At 41.0% G+C, this 16,923-nt stretch overlaps 1 protein-coding gene, 1 non-coding gene and 1 pseudogene across 2 annotated transcripts; 2 read left to right on the top strand and 1 right to left on the bottom strand.

Moving 5' to 3' along the window:
• The window catches only part of LOC138242338 (zinc finger protein 850-like), a 1,462,105-nt pseudogene that overhangs the window by 532,381 nt on the left and 912,801 nt on the right, over positions 1-16,923 (top strand).
• Positions 2,247-2,328, top strand: trnal-aag (transfer RNA leucine (anticodon AAG)). The gene has a single exon. It is a non-coding gene; the product is annotated as a tRNA-Leu (tRNA).
• LOC107076315 (zinc finger protein 189-like) lies at positions 8,060-16,396 on the bottom strand. Its single transcript, XM_069197836.1, has 2 exons — positions 15,777-16,396; positions 8,060-12,190 (listed from the first exon to the last, which is right to left on the bottom strand). Exons 1-2 carry the CDS (start codon positions 16,162-16,164, stop codon positions 10,521-10,523), a joined length of 2,058 nt encoding a protein of 685 aa, XP_069053937.1. The 5' UTR covers positions 16,165-16,396; the 3' UTR covers positions 8,060-10,520.

The raw sequence follows: 16,923 nt of genomic DNA, 5'->3' as shown, positions 1-16,923 counted from the left end.
AGTCATGTTACAGTACAAAGATGTGTTGTTTGCCGCATTAGAAATGTATAAGTGTCTCAGTTTAGCCTGAATTTTATTGGCTGTTCTGTACATCGCCAGAGGCCTGGGTGCCTATACTTTTACAGATGATACTGAGCGGAGTATAAAGCACTTGCTGAGAAAAATAATTGACGACCGCTCGCCATATGAGTATGTACGCTCCTTACTTGTAAAGGTAGATGGAAAAATACTAGACGTGACTTTTGGTGAATTGCAAAACTTATTTTATACTTATTTATACAAAAAAAAAAGATCTATGTAAAACCAGGGCTGTGAAATACTCGCAATGTGAATAGAGCTTTCACTCTGTTTTACAGACACAGGTGTGCCATCGTGAGAAGAATGAAAAATTTCGAATGTATACGTACATACTTACGAACTTTCATACGAGCTCTTGCTCTTGAATATTTTTTTGAATTCGCTAAATCACACAAAAGCATCACTCATTGTAAGCATCTGACCAATTACATTCCTGAATTTTAAACGCATTTAGTATTTATTTTTAACTTGTTTTATTTATTTTTGTAAAAAAAAATACACACCTGTTTTAAGTATTCTTGCCATTTTTAGCATATTGTAAGTGGATATTTTTCAAACATTTTGTTTTTAAATCATATGAAACACAATCAACCCATTGTAACTTCCCATTGATAATTCCTGAGCTTTGTAGCTGTGTATTATTTCTTTTTACCTTGTTTTAATATTTTTTTATTATTATTGCATTTTACAGAGCTTTTTAATATATTGTGAGCATTTTAGTGTCATTTTAAAATAGGACTATCAATGCTCCTGACTTTTAAACCTGTATTTCTTCTGACATTAATCTCTCCACCTACAGATGAGGAGGGAGGTATTTGATTTTAAACTGGTTGATTTGGGGGGGGGGGGCGGGAAATGTACATTCATTTCCTTGTGTGTATCACCAGTGGGAAACTTGGCATTTTTGGATGAATACAAGTACCCTCGCCATTCCATGCGTGACGTGAGCAAAGTGTAATTCCTGTCTTTATAGTGTGCTTGTTAGAGACAGCTTTAAATAGAGCGCTTTAAATCCGGGAGTCAGCAGCCCAAGACAAGAGAGCTTCCTTCGTCTATGTTTTTTTGCGTGAAGGGGGGAAACCATGCATGTGCTGCAAACGATCTTAGTATCGAAGTGCCGTCCCACATAACCGATCCGAACAATCTGCTTTACAGAGGAGCACTGCCGGAGCTTATCGTTGGCAAACTGAAGACCAGGCCGACCTCTTCTGTGACTCTTGAACACTGAATCTCAAGGTTGTGAATTCAAGCTCCACGCTGGCGGGAAATTCCATAGGTAATGATCACATTTTCTTGCATGCTAATCAAAAGAAATATTAAGAAACTTTTCCCGATACCAGTTTTTTACAAAAGTAAAGGCACATGGCACATGTGTGCCACATCACGTCCGAGTTTAGTGACAACTACCTCAGAGATTGTAAGCTGGGTAGTTTCAGATCAGACCACTTTTTTTATCAAAGGTTCAAGCAAACCCGAATACTTTTGCAAGAGACATTTCAGAATCCCAGTCAAATCCAGTACGATTGCTGGATCCTTCGAATTCGACTGAACTATAGCACAGATCTGCAGTCCACCATTAGAATACTGTGGGTGTGTTGTATAAGCCATACCGCCCAAAATAGTTCTAAAACAGGAGATGCATCCTCGTTTAGGAATGTGGTATAAAGTGAAATGGTCTGGGAAGAGTCCTACGTTTGAACAGTTCAAAATAGACGTAAAGGGGTATTTACGGACTCTTTCGAAATGTAAGAACAAGCTGTGCGGACCTTATCTTTATTTACCTTGTGTAATCGTTTTTCATAAAGTGTAATTGTATTATAGCATGTGCCCCTGACGATTTTCTTGATACGTTATGTGTGCTCTTGTTTGTATTTTATGTAGTTTTGTTGTTCAAATGAAACGTAAAAGACACAACTTTCCGGATGCGGCTGCTGTAAAAATAAAATGACATCAAGGGTGCTGTACGCAGAGGTCTGAAACCTGCTCCACAGAAGATCTTTATCCAGAGGTGTTAAAGAAGTCGAGATCTCGCCATGAGAGGGGAAGCATCTCAGAAAAAGCAGGTGCAGTCGGTTCCATGGTCATAACGCCACTAAGTCGGGTGACAAGAGCAAAACCCACCCGGCTTCCTCCGGGCAAGTAATGAGACAAAGAAACAGCACACAGTGGGTAGCGTGGCCGAGCGGTCTAAGGTGCTGGATTAAGGCTCCAGTCTCTTCGGGGGCGTGGGTTCAAATCCCACTGCTGCCAGGTACTTCTGTCGAGACCCCCTTTCAGCTGGCTTCAGACGAAAGGGAGGGAACTGCTTGCTTTTTGGCAGTCTCTCGAGAAACTAAGCAAAGTGTTTAAAGATACTTTCTCAGCTTGATATCAAGGCACAAAACAAAAACCTTCTTGCGTCCTCTCAACCCAAAAGCGCTTTGCCACTTTTTGCATTATGCAGGGAACGACGTCTGCCCAGATCACTTTTGTGTCAATGCAAATCGTAGTGTGCCCTCTGTTTTAATGTTGGCTGTGCTGGCGTGCTGATTCTGTCTGTGAAACTTGAATGTTCTGCTTCTTCACACCGAATCGTCGGCGGGGGTTGAGCTTGTTAAATCTTTGCGCATAGCGCTCCTTTGGAAGTACTTTGTCCAAGTTCAAAAGCGATCGTGGGATTTACTTCATGCATTCAAAAAGCATGCCTCGCACGACAGATTTAAATGGGGAATGGAGTCTGCTTCTTGCTGTTTTTCCTGTGGTTGCAGTTACAAAGTTGATCGTGCTTTCACATTCTGTTAACAGTATTCACTGGCTGAGCTTTATCAGTTGGTTCGTAAAGGAATCTCTGCTTCGGTTCCAGAAAAGTCATCTGTAGTGTGTTTTTTTCTATGCCCATGGCTGTCTTTTAAAGCTGGTAGTAATGGCGGCGAAGGTAATTTTTTATCCTGTTTAAAAGAATAAGGACGGGCTGGGGCGAGCTCCATTTACCACTCTTTAAGCTAACCGCCGAACTCACGAACTGATTACACTGCAGAGCCACAGGCGCCTTGCTTTTCTCCATTCTCTGGGTTAGGGTGAACAAAAAACTTTGCTGGTATTAGCTGGCCTGCTGGGAGTACCTCTTCTTCACTGATAAGCAAGATTTGTGTTTCATCTTTCGCAAGCTGTATAGATTTCTTTCAAAACAAGTTGTTCCAGAAAGGAAATGAACACTTGCATTCACCTGAATTAAAAGGCATGGGATTTGCCCGTAAGGATAAATTCTGTACAGTAAGACAGGCACAGCTGGGAACCGGACCCAGGATCTCCTGTTTACTAGACAGGCGCTTTAGCCAACTAAGCCACTGCGACGGCGAAGTGCTGTCCTTTGACAGCCACTTGGACACGTCTCAACTGCTCTGAGACATCTGCGTTCGGTGTGCACCGAGCCTGCTCGCCTTGCAAGTTGCCTCATTTACATGCGATAGCTCCACCACTAAGAGAAAGGATGAGAAATGGCTTTTATCTGGCACTTTTCATGTCAGAGGATCTCAATCTGCTTTCCGTGTACAAGAGGATGTCCAACTCATGTAGCTAAAGATGTAGACGACAGTGCTCCACTGAAATCTTGATCTCACAACCCTCGGCATGATTCTGCTTTAGACAAATGGGGGAAAAGACTTCTTTCATCTCACGTGCTGCACTGTTTACGGTGTTTGCAGTGCTCTTTCCTAAATGAAAACCAGGAATCGGCACCATATGAGGTGAGACTAGATAATATTGGAACAAGTAGCCTCGCCATTCAATGCGTGACGTGAGCAAAGTGTAATTCCTGTCTTTATAGTGTGCTTGTTAGAGACTTAGCTGGCACCCAGAGTGCTTTAAATCCGGGAGACAGCAGCCCAAGACAAGAGAGCTTCCTTCGTCTATGTTTTTTGCATGAAGGGGGGAAACCATGCGTGTGCTGCAAACGATCTTAGTATCGAAGTGCCGTCCCACATAACCGATCCGAACAATCTGCTTTACAGAGGAGCACTGCCGGAGCTTATCGTTGGCAAACTGAAGACCAGGCCGACCTCTCCTGTGACTCTTAAACTCTAAATCTTAAGGTTGTGATTTCAAGCTCCACACTTGCGGGAAATTCCATAGGTTATGATTAAATTTTCTTGTATGCTAATCAAAAGAAATATTAAGAAACTTTTCCCAAAACAAGTTTCACAGTGACTTTGCAGGTGACATTTTCCTGATGAGAATAAGGTTTCGTATGCGATCAATAACAGCACCAGAATAAAATACCAGAAAGAAATTACCTGTCACTAAGAGAATTCATTAAATGATGCCGAGAAATAATCAGAAAATTCTTTAGCATTTTTATATATACACATTCTTATAGACGTTCAAGGTGTTCTAGTCGCTGTACTCTTCGTAGATAATCTAAACGAAATTACAGTACAGTACAGGACACGCAGTGTGGAGCTCACACAACGAATACTCTTGAACACAAAAAAGGTAAAGGCACACGGCACATCACATCTGAGTTTAGTGACAACTACCTCAGAGATTGTAAGCTGGGTAGTTTCAAATCACTTTTTTATTAAAGGTTCAAGCAAACCTGAATAACTTTGCAAGAGACATTTCAGAATCCTAGTCAAATCCAGTAAGACTGCTGTATTGATTGTACTGATTGCGGATGCTGTAAAAATAAAATGACATCAAGGGTGCTGTACGCAGAGGTCTGAAGCGTGCTCCACAGAAGAACATTATCCAGAGGTGTTAAAGAAGTCGAGATCTTGCCATGAGAGGGGAAGTGTTGCGCCCCTGAAGAGGGAAATGATAAAATAATCAGTCACTCAACTCGTTTCCTCATCAGTGGCTTTTAGTGTGATTCTATATAGGATAAACAATTTACAGTAATACAATATAACAAAGAATATAAGCTGAAAGTTACACAAATGCTTCTTAATATTTTTCTAATTATACATTAAGAAAATATTCTGCATTATGTCTTATTCAGTCTTCTCCTTAGTATATTCTACATTTCAGTAAAACACAATCTAAATCGGCGATATCACAAGACCACGTTAGTATTTCTTTAAAAACATAATGTTCACTAGCAATATAAATGTGGAGCACTTTGGTTATTATAAAAAACACCAATAAATAAAGAAAACCAGGAACAGTGAAATAATCTAAGGCTATTACCGAACATTAACTAAATTGCTAATCACTAAAACATTCACATTTCATTTAATATACCAAATACATGGCATTTATGCTAACCATGAGGATTGGCGCTACCAACTTTGTTCTAATAACTCGATATAATTTAACAAATACACTCAAATCTGACCGGAAAATACTTTTGTCATAATAAATCATTGACAAGTTTTCTGCAAATCACAATTGTGTTTTATACACTTTTTACCTGAAGAGGGAAATGATTTATAGTTACTCAACTCTTTCTTTCCTCATCAGTGGCTTTGATTAGTGTGAATGAGGAAAGGCAATGGGAGCTCCCTCTCACTGTGTTTCACAGACATAAGTAGTAAATTATCGATTAAAACTGTAGACTCTACGGGTAGATAACAGATAAAAAGATTGAACAAAATAACATTCCAGTGAAAACTATACGAAATGACAGCGTCCATTTTACTTTTACATGTATCTATTTTAACAGCTGTGTAACTTTTAATAAACACAGTATCACGTATTCCATTCAGTTTTTTTCCAACAAGCAATGTTTGTTACTTCCAATCAGATTGCAATCAATTTTTTTTTTGCTTATCGTACTTTTGAGCACACGTTCTCTACTGTTGTGTGCTGTATTATTCTTTCTTGCCTCACCAGGGTTATAAGGTGGAAGGCAGAAGGTTATTCTTTACATTTATACTCCAGTTCTTTCTTCTATCACCCATCCAGGCTTATACTTCTGTCCTCTCCACACCTCACATTCTTCTCCGTCATCACCACCTCTCGCAGCCCATCACTACCTGTTTTTTTTACCCTTTTTGCTTGTCGCACAACCCTTCTTTTAACTTTTTTTAAAAGTTTGTCTTCTTTTCTTGACTTAGCATTGCTAAACAACATTCGTATTAATTCCCTTCCCATATTCTCATAACTTAATAACAATACTATTGCCATTCATTTAGCAGCAGCTGCAACTCACAACTGGCAACCCACTGAAGCTCAGCAGGTGTGAACCTTGTCAGTACCTGGATGGGAGACCTCCTGGGAAAAACTAAGGATGCTGCTGGAAGAGGTGTTTGTGGGGCCTGCAGGGGGTGCTCACCCTGAGGTCCATGTGGGTCCTAATGCCCCAGTATAGTGATGGAGACACTATACTGTAAACAGGCGCCGTCCTTCAGAGGAGATGTAAAACCGAGGTCCTGAATCTCTGTGGTCATTTAAAATCCCAGGGCGTTTCTCGAAAAAGAGTAGGGGTGTAACCCTGGCATCCTGGCCAAATTTCCCATTAGCCCTTACCAATCATGGCTTCCTAATAATCCCCATCTCTGCACTGGCTTCATTACTCTGCTCTCCTCCCCACTGAGAGCTGATGTGTGGTGAGCGTTCTGGCGCACTATGGCTGCCGTTGCATCATCCAGGTGGGGCTGCACATTGGTAGCGGTGGAGGAGAGTCCCCATTACCTGTAAAGCGCTTTGAGTGGAGTGTCCAGAAAAGCACTATCAAAGTGTAAGCAATTATTATTATTATGATGTTTTATTTCAATCTTAATACACAACTTTTGTTTCCATGTTCCCTTTACCTTTAGCCCTTATAATACTCCTCCTTAAGTGGTCTAGAACCGACCCTGTTTTATCTGGACTAGATACCATATCCAGATCTATCAGTGCTCCCAGTGGAGCTGCCAGCACACTTACAAGTACCCTTGTGAGGCAGTCAGTGAATATGAGTCTGGTGTTAGCATACAGGGCCAACTCCTCGCTTAACACTCAGCTCAGTAGTCACTGGTGATTAAAGTGCTAGCACAACTGGTCTATACTCATATTATTAATTATATTAACCTTAGCTTCCTTAGGGATGCCTGTCTGGACTCAGAGGGAATCTTGCTGGCACAAAACCATCGCTCAGCTCACCTTGTTCTGTTTAGGGATTTTGCCTCGCCCCAGGGGTTAAGCGCCCTGGTTTAGAGACCCGCCCCGAGCTCAGTGGAACCACCTCTTGTCTTGGTTTCGAAACCAAGCTCAGAGGAATCGTGTCTTGTCTCGGTCCTTACTCTTTTCCCTATAAATGATTCTTTATATTCTCTGTATGTTTCCTGTCCTTCCTTTTCGGCAACCTAATTGGGTGGTAACATCAAAAATATACTCACCCTGTGTGCCATCTGGGAATTACCGGAGACCTGGAGAATCCTGTCGACTATGCCAACTGTTGTGGGAAATTCTTCATCACAGGAGCAGGACACAGTCTTGTGCAGATTCAGTTTTATTGAGCTCAAACCGCCCCACAGAACAGACAAACTGCAATGGTTTCCCAGATCTTATATATACAGTCAGAAGAAAGTTTGTTCCACAATCTGAGTGCTTGTCCTGCTCTTTGACATGTTATTACTCCTTGTCCTACTCTGCCTTGCTCTAGGTTCTGTCCTTTGATATGCAGCAGACATTAGTCTGGTTTATCCTGTTTGTGGGTGTTGTTCCCATCTTTTATTATGTAGAGTTAAGCCACTGGGGCTGCTAAAGCAAGTCAGCTTTATGGCATCTTAGTTTAACTTTTGTTTGATGCTAAATTAACAGACCCCATCAATACCTCTCACAATGTGCTTAGGTGGTGATACTGTGAATCTGGATAAGCGAGATATATACAGTGGTGTGAAAAAGTGTTTGCCCCCTTCCTGATTTCTTATTTTTTTGCATGTTTGTCACACTGAAATGTTTCAGATCATCAAACAAATTGAAATATTCGACAAAGATAATACAAGTAAACACAAAATGTAGTTTTTAAATGAAGGTTTTTATTATTAAGGGAAAAAAAAAATCCAAACCTACATGGCCCTGTGTGAAAAAGTGATTGCCCCCTAAACCTAATAACTGGTTGGGCCACCCTTAGCAACAACTGCAATCAAGTGTTTGTGATAACTGGCAATGAGTCTTTTACAGCGCTGTGGAGGAATTTTGGCCCACTCATCTTTGCAGAACTGTTGTAATTCAGCCACATTGGAGGGTTTTCGAGCCTTAACCACTTTTTTAAGGTCATGCCACAACATCTCAATCGGATTCAGGTCAGGACTTTGACTAGGCCACTCCAAAGTCTTCATTTTTTTTTCTTAAGCCATTCAGAGGTGGACTTGCTGGTGTGTTTTGGATCATTGTCCTGCTGCAGAACCCAAGTGCGCTTCAGCTTGAAGTCACGAACAGATGGCCGGACATTCTCCTTCAGGATTTTTTGGTAGACAGCAGAATTCATGGTTCCATTTACCACAGCAAGTCTTCCAGGTCCTGAAGCAGCAAAACAGCCCCAGACCATCACACTACCACCACCATATTTTACTGTTGGTATGATGTTCCTTTTCTGAAATGCTGTGTTACTTTTACGCCAGATGTAATGGGACACACACCTTCCAAAAAGTTCAACTTTTATCTCTTCAGTCCACAGAGTATTTTCCCAAAAGTCTTGGGGATCATCAAGATGTTTTCTGGCAAAACTGAGACGAGCCTTTATATTCTTTTTGCTCAGCAGTGGTTTTCATCTTGGAACTCTGCCATGCAGGCTGTTTTTGCCCAGTCTCTTTCTTATGGTGGAGTCATGAACACTGACCTTAACTGAGGCAAGTGAAGCTCTCACTGTGGTTTGCTGGAGTCCCAAAGCTTTAGAAATGGCTTTATAACCTTTTCCAGACTGATAAATCTCAATTACTCTGTTTCTCATTTGTTCCTGAATTTCAGAATTATAAATACTTAATTTCATTTTAACATTATAGAGTATTGCTTCTATAGGAGTGGAAAAAAACCCATTTAAATATTATTTAATTTTACTTTGCAAAACAGCAGAATGAGAAATAAACAATGGGGCATGAATACTTTCTGAAGGCACTGTATATATTTCTTGTCCTGTCTTGTTTAAAAAAAATAGCTGCACTGAAATTAAAATTAAAATATGGAATTATTACTAATGGTGCCAAAATAGATTATCATATTAAAAGAGATTCATACAATATCTTATTCTTTATTATTTACCCTTTATTGCATAAATATTTATTGTATTTGATATATATCCTCTCTGGGGATAAATACACTTTAGATTGTGCAACAAAGACTTTGAGCTCTTTTTGTAGACTTTAATCAGATGTGACTTTTATTTCCTTAAGAGTGACAGTTAAGGACCCTAATCTGTTTTATACACATTCTTTGCTTAACATGGTAAGTTAAAAGCTGTTACACAATTACAAGTCTATCCAATGAGAACAGTATTAATTGTAAGCCAGCAGCCATATCAACCTGCAACTCACAACTGGCAACCCACTGAAGCTCAGCAGGTGTGAGCCTGGTCAGTACCTGAATGGAAGACCTCCTGGGAAAAACTAAGGTTGCTGCTGGAAGAGGTGTTAGTGGGGCCAGCAGGGGGTGCTCACCCTGCAGTCCATGTGGGTCCTAATGCCCCAGTATAGTGACAGGGAAACTATATTGTAAACAGGTGCCTTCCTTCGGATGAGACGTAAAACTGAGGTCCTGACTCTCTGTGGTCATTAAAAATCCCAGGGTGTTTCTCGAAAAGAGTAGGGGTGTAACCCCGGCGTCCTGGCCAAATTTCCCATTGGCCCTTACCAATCATGGCCTCCTAATAATCCCCCTCTATGAATTGGCTACATTACTCTGCTCTCCTCCCCACTGATATCTGATGTGTGGGGAGCGTTCTGGTACACTATGGCTGTCGTTGCATCATCCAGGTGGATGCTGGATAGTGGTGGTGGAGGGGAGTCCCCATTACCTGTAAAGCGCTCTGAGTGGATTGTCCAGAAAAGTGCTATATAAGTGTAAGCAATTATTATTATTATTATTAAATTAAACAGGACTATACTTAACATTCCAAGACTATAAGGAATTCAATGCAATTAAGAAATTAATTCAATGTAGACCTAATTCATTTTAAAATTGAATAAAACTAAAAACTTTATACATTATACACATAAATTAAACTCCATGACAAAACTATTTCAGTTTTAGTTAACTGTAAATAAGAGTATAGTCATAATTTAATTGACCAGACGAACTCAAAAGTGTCTGACTACAAAGTGACTAATAGACATCACTAATAGACATTTTGGGAACAAGTAAAGGTTTGTTTCATGCTGAAAAGAGAAGAAAATAAATGTTTCGGCTGTGGAGCCTTCTTCGGATGTCACATGCTGACGCATCTACCTACTTGAACTAAAAGACATTTTAGTTGACTTGACTGGTGACTGACCTGGTGACTAGATTGGGGTTTTTAAGTCACCTGACTGGAAAAAACTCTTCCCACACTAACTGCAGCTGAATGGTCTCTCTCCTGTGTTAATGCACTGGTGCCTTTTTAAGACAAGCGATTGACTAAAACTCTTCCTACACTGACTGCAGCTGAACGGTCTCTCTCCTGTGTGAATGTGCTGGTGGGTTATTAAGTTACTTGACCGACTAAAACTCTTCCCACACTGACTACAGCTGTATGGTCTCTCTCCTGTGTGGATGCGCTGGTGCATTTTTAGGTGATGTGATTTAATAAAACTCTTCCCACACTGACTGCAGCTGAATGGTCTCTCTCCTGTGTGAATAAGCAGGTGTGATTTTAAGTATCTTATCCGAATAAAACTCTTCCTACACTGACTGCAGCTGAACGGTCTCTCTCCTGTGTGGATGCGCTGGTGCATTTTTAAGTCATGTGATTTAATAAAACTCTTCCCACACTGACTGCAGCTGAACGGTCTCTCTCCTGTGTGAATGCGCTGGTGGATTTTTAAGTCATATGACTGAATAAAACTCTTCCCACACTGTCTGCAGCTGAATGGTCTCTCTCCTGTGTGGATACGCTGGTGCATTTTTAAGTTATGTGATTTAACAAAACTCTTCCCACACTGACTGCAGCTGAATGGTCTCTCTCCTGTGTGAATGCGCTGGTGGATTTTTAAGTCATATGACTGAATAAAACTCTTCCCACACTGACTGCAGCTGAATGGTCTCTCTCCTGTGTGAAGGTGCTGGTAGGGTTGTGAAATGCTAGACTCACAGAAACGCTGCTCCTCCCTGTGCCATAATTGCAGTTTGTCCACTCCATCTGAGCAAGGCCTTGAGTGACTCTTCCTCATTCTCTGATCATGCTGGGGTCTCTTATTCTGCAAATGCTCCATGGAATGGTCTTGCTCTGTGTGCTGAAACTGAGATTTGTTTTCTCCACCGTGTCCTTCAGTGTGCTGTTCAGCAGTGTGAATCATCTGGGGCTCCTTCTCCAGCTCTTTGAGACTAAAACTGTCAAGTTCATTCAGTTCTTCCTCTCTTTGCCCAAGAACAAACATACTCTCCAGCTCATTAAAACTTTCAACAATGTTCTCAGTAATCAGATTATTAAACCTGGGTGTAAAGTGATCAGATACCAAGGGATCATATGATTGTTTTAGACTCTGCAATGACAGTCTCTCCACTTGAACAGAACAAGGCCTAATTATCATCATGCGCTGTAAGAGCTGCTGTTGCTCCTCCCTGTTCTGACTCTTCTCTGTGTGCTGTGAATCAGTACTGTTCTCTTCACCAAGTACATCAGTCTGCTGCTCTGCAGCATCAATCAACTTGGGCTCCATGTCCTGCTCTGTAAGATTTAAAACATCCAGTTCTTCACTGTGCTCTTGTACAGAGACACAGCCCAGTTCATTACAACCTTGTGTAATATTGTTTGTGTCCAGATTATTTCTCTTTTCTGTAAAATCATCACATACTAAGAGCCCAGGTGTCTCACTCTCAGGTTCTGTGTTCATCATGGGCACAGAGTACAGATCCTCGACAATCCGTCTGCTCACTGTGTGCTGCTCCCTGAGTGTCTCTTTCCCTTCTGCGGCAGTGAGCTCTGTCTCCTGCATTAGACTGGACCCCCACTCCTCCTCACTGTGTTGCTGTTCAAGAGGAGCCCTTTCCCCAGCATCAGAGAGAGCACTGGCTTCTGAGCCTGTAAACACAGGACAAAAAGACAAGACCTTTATAATAATAATAATAATAATAATAATAATAATAATAAACTTTATTTTATATAGCACCTTTAAAGGTAGCTTCTCAAAGCTCTTTACAAAAGGCCAATAACAAAAAATATATATATCAATATAAGCACGATGAGAAAACACAGTTAGACGAGACAGTAGATGGTGGTACTAAGTCCAGTAGGAGCAGAGGGGTAAAGAACAGTTAAATAAAGGCTCTTCTGAAGAAGAAGGTTTTGAGTCTGGATTTGAAGGAGTTTAGAGAAGGTGACTCTCTGATATTCTTGGGGAGAGAGTTCCAGAGCTTGTGGCAAATCAGGAGAAGGCCATGTCACCCAAAGAGTGTAGACGGACTGGGGGACAAATATTTGAACACAATTAGAAGAGCGAAGGTTGTGAGGTGGGGAGTAGAGCGATAACTCAGACAGGTACTGAGGTGTCAAGCCATGGAGAGCCTTATAAGTGAGCAGGAGGATTGTTAAGTTGACATGAAACTTGACAGGAAGCCAGTGCAAGGACTCCAGGATAGGAGTTATCTGAACACTTGCAATAGACCTGGTCAGGATTCCGGCTGCCGAATTTTGGACATACTGGTGTTCGTTCAATGTGGATTTAGAAACCCCAGAGAGTAGAGCATTACAGTAGTCGATTCAAGATTAGACAACACTTTTCAGCCACAGTTAGTGATAACATAGAGCGTAGTCAGGCAATATTTCTGAAGTGAATGAAAGATGTTTTGACAACATGCCGCACATGTGGGTTGAACGTCATATATCATCTCCAAGTTTTTCCAATATAGACTGAAGCTCAAGTATAAGACAATCTACAGATAGAGTTATAGCATTGGTTTTACAAAGTTGATGGGTGGTGCCAATAAGCATGACTTCAGTCTTGTCACAGTTAAGATGAAGAACATTTTGAGTCATCCAATATTTTATATTGGAGATGCAACTAAATAGAATAGAGACAGCCCCATCAGCGTCAGGTTTGGTATGGATGTATATTTGAGTATCATCAGCATAGTAGTGTAGTGTCAAACAAATGACAAAGTTCAGGTGTCTGTGAAGCAGAAGTCCTTTTATTCATATGTCCGGCTTGCGACCACCAGACTTAAAAAATAAGTAGCTGAAGATGGTCCTTAATACCTTAAGACACAAAAAGTTACAATGACATATTCTAAACAAATGATGAAAAACCAACACCTGCCAATTAATTATATCTAAGTTGCAGACTAGACAACAGTTAGTTCTTTACATATTCTGGGCGTACAGCCTGCTTACCAAATGCATGCCCTAATCTTACTGACCAAGGACAGGCAGCATGTTTATATACATTTGAGCACAAAGCCTACGTCAAGCCACTAGACTGTATAGTTTGCAAAAAACATACAAAAACATGAAAATGATATTATTATCCAACTTCCTGGGCATCTCTCTTATCTCTTCATTCTTCAGTAGTGATAGCTGAGGCCATGTGTTTTAAAAAGCTTTACACTACACACACGCGTACTAGTACACTGATGATCAATTTGGGTTGTTTAAACATAGCGGAATAAGTGGGTATAAGGGGATGTTCTGATTTAGCTTTGGGAGAAACCTAACTACCATGTAAAAAGTAAGTCTACTGTAATAATATCACAATCACATTACATTTACATTAACACTGTACTGAGAGAGAGAGGGGTAAATACAGACACTGATTGAACATAACAGCACATTAACACTGCACTGAGAGAGAGGTTAATAGATACATACTGACTGGACACTGCAGCATATTAGCACTGCACTGAAAGGGGTTAATACAGACATGCTGACTGGACAGTACAGTACATTAACACTGCACTGAGAGAGAGGGGTGAATACAGACAGACTGCCTGGACACTACAGTACATTAACACTACACTGAGACAGAGGCATTTATACAGACACGGACAAACTTGAAATGACAGTACATTAACAATGCTCAGAGAGAGGGGGGTAAATACAGACAGACTGACTGGACACTAATAGACATTAACACTGCACTGAGAGAGAGAGGGGTTCATACAGGCACACTGAGTGGACACTACAGTACATTAACACTGCACTCAGAAAGGGGTTAATACAGACTGACTGGACACTACAGGACATTAACACTGCAATCAGAGAAAGGGGTTAATACAGACACGCTAACTGACTGGACACAACAGTACATCAACACTGCACGAAGAGAGAGGGGTGAATAAAGACAGACTGACTGGACACTACAGTGCATTAACACTGCACTGAGAGAGACAGGTGGGTTAACAGACAAACTGACTGAACACTACAGTACATTAACACTACTCTAAGACAGAGGGGTAAATACAGACACTGATTGGGCATAACAGTACATTAAAACTGCACTAAGAGAGAGGTGTTAATAGCGACATGCTGACTGAACGCTACAGGACATAAAGACTGCAATGAGAGAGAGGGGTGACAGACTGCCTGTACACTCCAGTACATTAACTGCACTGAGAGGGAGAGGGGTTGATTCACACACACTGACTGCACACTACAGTACATTAACACTACACTGAGACAGAGAGGGGTTAATACAGACACACTGACTGCACAGTACAATACATAAACAATGCACTTAGAGAGAGAGGGGTTAATACAGACACACTGACTGACTGGACACTACAATGCATTAACATTGTACTGGGAGAGAGTGGTTAATACAGACACACTGACTGGACACTCCAGTAAATGAACACTGCACTGAGAGAGGGGTTAATACAGACACACTGGATTAATATTCCAGAGGAGTTAATACAGACACAGACCCTGGACAGTAATACTTAAACCAATTAAAATATTTTTTATGTACACAATCATTAGTATACATATAAAATCTAGACCAATACAACGTAAATACAATACTTATAAATGTTGTTTCCTAATGACGTTTGATTACAAATTGATTCAGTGGAACAATGTTTGAATGTGAACGAGGTTTTTTCAGCACCGTAACCAGACAAAACAGTTCAGTTTCCAGTAAAGAATCCCGTTGGTACATCACACAAGTCTTTTCCACTTCACTCTGCATCGCTCCACTAAATTCTCACCAGGGAGGAAAGTTTTTTTTTATTTGATGACAGTTTGATTGTTAGAACGCGTACTGATAATGAGAATGTTTACTGCTGTAAGATGTTTTCTTTAAAATAAAGTTTGTTATTTAAAAAAATCTCACCAGTGAGAAAGTTATAGACACTGGTTTTAAACACACACACACTGACTTCATACAAGTCACCACACTGACCTGACAACCGTTTCATGTCAACAATATCTATACGTTTTCTTTCCTAAGACGTTGTATTATTCGCTGATTCAGTGAAACAATTGTTTAACCTGAACGAGGTGTTTATAACCGTAACCGGACAAAACAGTTCAGTTTCCAGTAAAGAATCTCGTTGCTACATCACACAAGTCTTTCCCACTTCTTCTCTCCACTATATTCGCAACAGTGAGGAAGTTAAAGACATTGTTTTTGAACTAACACACACCTTGACTATATACAAGTCACCACACTGACCTGGCAGCTCCAGTTTCGTGTCCATTTCTTCTTTTATTCCTGCAGTGACTTCACAGGGAAGCGTGTGTCCAACACGATCTGTCGGTCCCTGATCTCCTCCTGCTCCCGACTCCTTCTCCCACAGCTGCAATCTCCACTTCAGGCTCTCGTTTTCCTTCTTCAGCTCCGCCATTTCACTCTCGACACTGTCCTCCACACACTGTGTGATTTTAAACACGGCCCGTCTCACCAGGATCTGGGAGACGCTGCGGAGTTTGTCTTGAAACTCCTTTTCAGAGTCAGACATCCTGTTTCGAAAAACTTCAGACACTTCATACACGATCGATTTGAGCAAAACTTGCATGAAAGAGTCAAGCTGGGTTTGCAGATTTAACAAGCACTCCGCCATCCTTCTTCAGAGCCGATCAGAAACAAAGGCTGATTTCCGAAGTTTAAACAGAACAACTATTTTATTCTTCACAGATCCTGTTGTCGGGGCTGTGATCTGTTCAAGCATAAACACAGTTGACGAGACGTTGAGTATTCATAACCTGAAGTTATTTAAAAAACAACAACAACAACAACAACAACTTTATTCTTTATCTGAAGAAAATGACTGAATCACCAACACGTGGGTGAAATACATGCAGGGTCGCGCAGTATGATGACGTCTTTCGTTAGCGCGGCCGCGGCTTCAAAACAATTGAGAAGCGGAGCTGAGAAAGAGGAGTTTCTGCAGCCGGATATAATCTTCACTGCACCTCCTAACGCCACGTAGTCAAGAGGAGTGAATCATCTGTGACATTCGCCGTTCATAACGGAACAGATTCATTTTTTGCCCTTCCACAACCCTCCTCCCCAACGAAAACGTCTCAAGTGGATTTTTGTTCTACATCTCCATATGCAGGTTTTTGGATAAAAAAAAATGCTGTCATTTTCTTGCCAGCTGGCAGAATTTCTTCTGCACCGATAAACAAGATTTCTATTTCATATTTCACAAGTGTTTGAATTTCTCGAAAAACAAGTGGTTCCAAGAAAGGAAATAAATACTTGCATTTAACAAAATCAAGCCCTATGTGATTGTCCTTAATGATACTGTAACGCCCTCGCCTGGTGGTGAGGAGGAAGCGCCCCTAGGCGCTCGTAGTACCGCTGGGCATGCTGGGAG

The sequence above is a fragment of the Lepisosteus oculatus genome, chromosome 14, assembly GCF_040954835.1.
Source record: "Lepisosteus oculatus isolate fLepOcu1 chromosome 14, fLepOcu1.hap2, whole genome shotgun sequence".
In the NCBI taxonomy this organism is placed as follows: domain Eukaryota; kingdom Metazoa; phylum Chordata; class Actinopteri; order Semionotiformes; family Lepisosteidae; genus Lepisosteus; species Lepisosteus oculatus.
This window is presented reverse-complemented; position numbering and strand designations above follow the sequence as displayed.